This window comes from Alligator sinensis, unplaced genomic scaffold (assembly GCF_000455745.1).
Source record: "Alligator sinensis unplaced genomic scaffold, ASM45574v1 scaffold743_1, whole genome shotgun sequence".
NCBI classification, from domain to species: Eukaryota; Metazoa; Chordata; order Crocodylia; family Alligatoridae; genus Alligator; species Alligator sinensis.
This window is the reverse complement of record NW_005842512.1, coordinates 883,618-890,751: the sequence shown is the minus strand read 5'-3', so window position 1 is coordinate 890,751 and position 7,134 is coordinate 883,618. Positions and strand designations below refer to the sequence as shown.

Below are 7,134 nucleotides of genomic sequence, written 5' to 3'. Positions count from 1 at the left end.
CCCGGTCCCCCCCCTCCCCCACACACGTGCAGGGTGCGATGGGGCAGCCTCACGCCTCCGCTGCTGGGAATTGAAGGTGACTGTGAAGAGACAAAGCCCTGCCTGGGGTGGTCTAGGTGGGGATGGCTCTGCTTCGAGCAGGGGGTCTGGTCCGACCAGGTGAGGTGCCGTCCCACCTTCATTTTCTGTGATGCTTTGTTGGCTGGCGGCACCTGCTCCCCAGGCAGCTGTGGGAGGCTGTGGTTGTGCTGTAGCCTGGGGCTGGTGGGCATCGTGGGAGGAAGGCTGCTCAGCGCTGTCTCTTTCTTTTGGTGCGCGTGTGTCTGCGTCAGGTGTGCCGGCGGCTGGGGATCATCGAGGTGGATTACTTTGGGCTTCAGTTCACCGGCAGCAAAGGCGAGAACCTGTGGCTGAATCTGCGCAACAGGATCTCGCAGCAGATGGATGGGCTGGCGCCGTACCGCTTCAGACTGCGTGTCAAGTTCTTCGTGGAGCCGCACCTCATCCTACAGGAGCAGACCAGGTGAGAGGAGCATGGTCTCCAGCAATGTTTGCTTCTCCTTTCCCTTTTCTTGTGACCGGACAGTGCCCCTTCACCACCTGTTTTGGGGCCTGTTGTACCATGCATCTCTTATAGCCTTCGGTTTTGCTTGAGTCTGGTGGTAGTTGCCTCCAAATGTTTGGAGAATGAAAGCAAACTCTGTGGAACTCATTTTAAGCAGGTAGCTAAAAACGTGGCATAACACGAGAAGTGAAAGTAAAGATCTTGGCACATTCAGAAATAAATATGTATATCAGTTGTATGCCCGATAGTAACCTCTGGTTCAGCAATGTTACTATAGGTCATTCTCAGCTGCTTCTACAGAAAAGCCGGAAACGTTCCTCCCCCAGTGCTTAAACTTGTTGAATTCCTTCTACTCTAGTGTCATATTACAGTATTTTTCAAACAGCTATGGGCCCTCTTGCTGTGAAAGGAGCAGCTGTTTTGCTAACCAAACCCAGTAACTAAACTGACATATTGAATGTTTTTCTCCTATGTGGTAGTGTTCATCTTTTGAATTCCACACGCCTTTAATTTGGCATTTTATTGGTTTTAATTCATGCACTTCACTGACCCCACGAGCCCTAGCTTTTTCTCCTCTCGGACAAGCACCACTGAGCATTTTTGTGTTTGCTAACATTTTGTTAACTTCTCTGCAAACTTCAGGTTCCAGTAGGAACTGTGAACGCTGGTCTCTGGAAAATAGTATGAAAGCATGATCTAATGCCATTTATCTTAATGTGCTATTCACTTCAAAATGATTGCCAGGAATTTCACAGCCCATTTTGACTGAAATATTCAGCTAATACATTTGTCCAGTATGGTTGGCAGTCTGACTTGAAAACATTACAAGTGAGTTTTCAAATAGGCCCATTGTAAGTTATCTGTACAGCCATGATACAGTCAGTACATGGGTCAGATTGTTGCAATCTTCTGGATTATGTGAAGTATCTTGCAGTTTTCTATAACCTACTCAGCAATTTAGTTTAAAAATAGAAATTCTAGCAAAAATGACAGTTGTGTCTAACCCAAAATGATGCAAAACATTGCTCTCACGTTTTTCTTCCTCAAGCATGTCTTTGAGAGTAAATAGGAGAAATGTCTTCCTATTTAATCTTATTGTGTGAAAAACAATAAAGTAGAGCCAAATAGTCACTCCTTTTTTAATACTTGCAAATAGGTTACAGTGGAATTTGTGCAGTAAGTCAGAAGACATTTTCTTGAGCATCCTAAATTGTTTTCCAGCAGATAGAGCGAACCATGATGGAGTTTACATTGGTGCAGTTTACAGTGTGGCTGGCAGGACAGTGTATGCATTTGAAGCTTTTCTAAACTCTCCCAGTAACCTTGTTACTTGAATACTTTTAATATGTAATCACAAAACTTGGCATGTTTGAGCAAGTATGTCTTAAGGGTGAAATTCACCTTGAGAAGCCAAGAAACAAATATGAAGCAAGAAATCATGGAGAATGCGTGCTTTGTACACAAGCCTATCTACAAAGGAGGAGAGAGAGCAAGTTGGGGCTCTTGGTTCTTGGCTATATGAAGAAAACACAATTTTTATTTTTAAGTTTCATAATATAAAACCTTAATTTTTCTATACTTTTATTGCCCTGGAGGAATTTTTTGTAATGAAGAAAGTAGTGAAATTGTTGTCACAATTTACTGAAAGAATTGTGTCTCTTTTGGGCTTCTAGAGGAATGCTTTGCTTTTGGAAGCATGTCTGACTTAATTCCAACTATACAGTTGGTCCAGTAAAAGAAATTGCCCAAAATATCCTTGCCTCTTTCATTTAGGAGAGTGCCTTTTTGCTAAAGATTGAGTACATATGAGGCTTTGCCATGGTTGGGTAGCCTATTTTTTGCGCCACGGAAGACCTGGCTTTGGCACACTTTTATTTTTCTTGGTATTTTCATTTTAAGAATGCAGAAAAAACATTTGTAGGTCTCTTACAAAGAAATAAAAGGGGAAGCCCAGTTTACTTTGACCCCATAACTCTTTCATGTGTAGCTTGTACAGACTTGCTTGCATTACTGTGTAGCTGAAAATAGACTTAAGGAGCTATGTTTACATTCTGGAGTTAGCTTAAACCAGTGCAGTCTGACCAGTGGCCCACGCAGCCCATGCTTTGTTAACACGTGGCCCCCAGGCTCCCACCCAGCTGTTGCTGCCTCTCTTGCTCTGTGCTGGGGCTTCTAGGCTCCCCCTCCCACCTGACTGCTGCTGCATTCCCCTCCGCAGGTGGTGGGGTGGCATGGTGCAGTCCATATTGCTAGAGGAGCCAGCAGCCCAAAGTACCCTTGCAGCATGGTGCCGCACGGGAGCCTTCAGGGACCTAAAGTTGAGGTGTGGTGCTGAGCCATGGGGGGAGATGTGGTGGGGGTATGCAGTCTGGAGTGTCTGTGGCCCGTGCTAGTGCTGCTCCTGATGGGGTAAGTGGCTTTTGGTTGCTTTGAAGTTGGGACAGCTGAGTTAAATTATTACTGAGCTGATGGGTACTGTTACAATGAGGTAGGCTGATTATACTACAGTTTGTGCTAGTGGACCTCTTCAAGATGCTCACTGCATACCAAATCTGCACGTACAAGCCAGGAGCTTCATAATGTTTCTGGTTAAGGTGTTTTTTCTGTGTTCATGTTTTGGATTTTATTCAGTGAATAATTCCGATATTTGCCTTGCATAGAAAATCTGGGTGTTGGCCACAAACCAAGCAATTACAATCTGTAATGTGCATTTACACTTTGTGGGTGCCATGCCTTTTCTTAGAAGTGTACACAATGGGAGGACACCAAAAAAGGAGGAAAGGCAGGCACCCTGAGCAATGAGCAGGTGTCCTGGAGAATAGTCTTGGGACTATCTGTTCAGTTGCAGCTGATGTCTTGTTTTTCATATTTACTGGCATTGCAACCATGCAGATTAACAGAGGAATAGGTGATGTGATAATCAGCCCCACTTAGGGTATGTGTGTGTGATTGTGTCCTCTGCTTATCAATTTTATGTGCATCTAATGATATTATAGTGAGTAATTAACAAGACCACTTATTCCATGTAGATAAGGGCCAAGGAGTATAATTACATGAATCATTTTCCAGGTTGTCTGTGAAGTTAGCCCATATTCTTCACCCTTAACTCTGTGATGTGCAGATCACCTTCAGTTATTTTTTTCCTTAAATAAGCTGTTCCACTTTGGGAAATGTAAAAAATTCCTTTAAATTTTACAAAGTCAGTATTACAAAACCATGTTAATTGTAAACTACTAAAGTATTATATTTAAGATCCTGAATAACGCACAGTTGTTTTCAGGCAGTTTCTTGCATACTTTTGAAAACATTTAGAATATGACTTTCCACTTAATTAAAAGCATATGTTTATCTTTGAAAACTTAAGATACAGTTCACTGTATGTTCTGGGATTTGAATCCATTCTCAAATGTTCAAATATCTATAAAAAAAAGTCTTCAGGGTCTCTCTTTTTTCCCTTCTTCCTTTCAAGATTTGGAGGATAATGGCTTTTGTGTTCCATATTTGGATTTCAATTCATGGATTGACTTTTTTTGTTTTTTTCACTCCAGTGCATTATGATTCCAGATTTTGCTAGTTTAGATTGGCTTCTAGTGGAATAAAAATTAAAAATAGATCCATGTAAGATTAGATCTATTGTAATTTGTATACTCAGCTAAATTCAGATAGGCTTCCCTAACATGTAAGAAGGGTAGGCCTGTTTAGGGAATATTTAAATATCCTGTGCTTTGAGGCTTCTACTGTGCTCTTTTTTTAGATAGAAAATGGATTCCATTTGGGAATATATATATTAGTATACATCTAATACATAAGAAATATACAGTGTATATACAGTTCCATATGCGTGTGTGTGTGTGTGTGTGTGTATATATATAGGGGGGGTGTATATAGGGGGGGGTGTATATAGGGGGTGTATGAAATATACATTGTATTTTTTAATTGGGAAACTAGTTTTGTGGTTTTCCACAAAAAGCCCCACTTTCCCACAAAAAAACTTGTTTTTGTGGTTTGTCCTCTTCATTTCTAAATGGATAGTGTAGCATATGGTCAAGGTTTAGTTTAAAACAGTTTGTCCATTCCAATAACCTCTGCTTCCAAGTGGTCATTTTAACATACTGAATATACAGTAGAAGGAATCAGGATTTTAAGGCAGTTATTCCTAACCAGGATATCATGACACCCTGGGCTGCCTTGAGATCCTTTCAAGGGTGCTGTGGGGTGCCATGAAGTGTTTGTACTGTTAGGTATACAAACATGATCCATAAGATAAACCCAGAGATTTCAAATAGGAATTCATAGTAAAAAACATTCTGACCTGTTGTGGTCTTTTAGCAGTCTTTGCTACAGAAGACTTGCTCTGTTACATTTCTGTAGTCAAAAGCAAGTGAAAATTTCGAGCTGCTACTTTTGGAGGGGTGCCTTGAGCCTACAAAGTTTCAGAACCATTGATTTTTGCCAGCTTAGTTTTGCATTATGAGAATTTGTTACAGTCTGGTATTCTGTAAAAGGAATGAAGTGGGATTTAAGAGTGGGGAGGAGAACTAGTTTGAAGTTGTGGTCCGTGAGGCCTGGGAGACTTCTGAAGTAGTTTTAGCTTTGTGCTCACAGATCGGTTCGTTATAATTTGAGGTGTAATTGGGTGAGTCTCTTCTACATGTTTTAGCACTATAAAGCTCCAAAGGAGGATGTGAAAGTCCCCACTATTGGTTGAGTAGTAACAATGCAACTTCAGGTCATTGACTGAGAGTAACCTCTGACTAATAGCTAACTACTCACCCTGTCCAGCAAATTGGTGACTGCTGCACTGGAACAGCGCCCAGTATCTGAAGAAATTCAACTCCTGATTGGTCTGTAGTTGTCTCGAGGCAGAAAGTTCTGCTTTTATGGTCAATAGGTTTCATTGTGAAACAAGTAGCAAAGAAATCTAGAAACTTGTGTCCACCTTTGGAACAATGACCAGTGTTTGCCAAATTGTACAGAAGGGCAAATTACAGTAAATGGTTATCTAAAATAATAAAGCAGCATATCTTAAAAGCAAGTGTGTTTATATACCCTTTTAAGTCCTTGAGCTAGTAGCCCAAATGCATGAAGTAGCTCATAGGAATCGGAGCTTATGGCAGAGGTGATATCTTTTATTAGACCAACTATATATTTGCAAAAAAAAAAAAAAAAAGACTTTATTTTGACAGCTTTCAGGCGCGCAAACCCTTCCTGAGGCATAGGAGAATGCAAAGATTGTAAAAATGTTACAATGCCCGAGGAAGGGTGAGCGTGCCCAAAAGCTTGCAAATATCTAGTTGGTCTAATAAAATATATTACCTATGCTGCCATGAATTCATGCCGCGAATCCTTTAGCTTGGAGACCAGTACAGCTACAACCTGCATCCTTGAAGTGGCTCATAAAATTAATTCTAGAATGAAGAGAAACCATTTAGAATAACATACGGCAAGCTTTAACTTGACCAGGTAGGTTGAGCAAAGTAAGTTGCTGCTTGTATGACTAGATTGAAAATTAAACATTCATATACAGATCTTGGTAACTTAATATACAAGAGGCATGGGTTGTTTCAACCCTTTCCCCCACCCCCATCCTTTGAACATTTCCTGAATTGTTATGGCTAAGGCCGTGCTCCAACCCTACTATAATTTAATGCAGGCTTTCAAATTTCAAAATGTTGCAATAAAAAGGACCTCAAAGTAGCTTTTAAATGGGTTTCTTGCCTGCTTGGAAAAGCTCTATTTAAAAAAATTGGCATCAATGTACTTAATTTTTTAAAAACAGAATTATTGCAACATGCCATGATTATTGAAGGAAAATGCATAGCAAGCATCTTGGTTTGAAAGTCTGCATAGTGAATTGCTTTATTATTGCATGACCGACTTGCACTGTGGGGCCTGCTTTTTTATGGCTTTGGAGGAGATAGTGTGCTCTTTAAATACAAGAAAAGCTAACTGTTGTAATTGAGACCAGTGGGAGCTGAATGCATCTTATTGTTTATCTAAAGTGGAGTTGAACGTCCGTTGGTAACCTTTCACTTACTTCACTGAAAGCAATTGAAGATAAAGCTTGTGGGAATATAATTGTATGGAGTCAGGTGCAGTCTGCTTTTTTTTTATATTGGTTGAGAGAGAGAGAGAGAGAGTGTGTTTTCTAGAGGCGAGTCCCATTTCACTGATTTTGTGGTGATCTTTTCAACATTGTAAATTTGTGATGGAAGAAAAATTATACGCTATATTCCAGATTGCCTAGTATCAGGGAATGACAGATGGCATTTGTATGCCGGGGGGGGCGGGCTCTGAACTCAGAGGTTTCACATCCCCGAAGAGAGCAAGATGTTTTGTTTTTTTCCTACCAATTTCTCTCCCTTGTGATTTCTACCAGGAATTCTGTCAGTGGAGGCTGTTCAGGATGAATATTTTGGCTACTATGCTACCCAACTCTCAAGGAAGCATTAGCCATCTATTGCTGCTTCCCACCCCTGCTAGAGTTGAGGCTCCTTTTCCTTTATGCCACACTCTCCATAGAATACTAGGAGTTTAGAATTTAAAAATAAAACCTCCAAATTCAGTTG

General features: G+C 40.8%; 1 protein-coding gene across 1 annotated transcript in view; it reads left to right on the top strand.

Annotated features, from left to right (window-relative positions):
- The first annotated feature begins 54 nt into the window (after positions 1-54).
- Positions 55-7,134, top strand: part of MYLIP (myosin regulatory light chain interacting protein) — an 18,341-nt gene continuing 11,261 nt past the window's right edge. The window contains exons 1-2 of the mRNA XM_025213232.1: positions 55-159; positions 333-523. Coding sequence (XP_025069017.1) covers positions 441-523 — 83 coding nt within the window. The 5' untranslated portion in view covers positions 55-159; positions 333-440. The remainder of the gene's footprint in view (positions 160-332; positions 524-7,134) is intronic.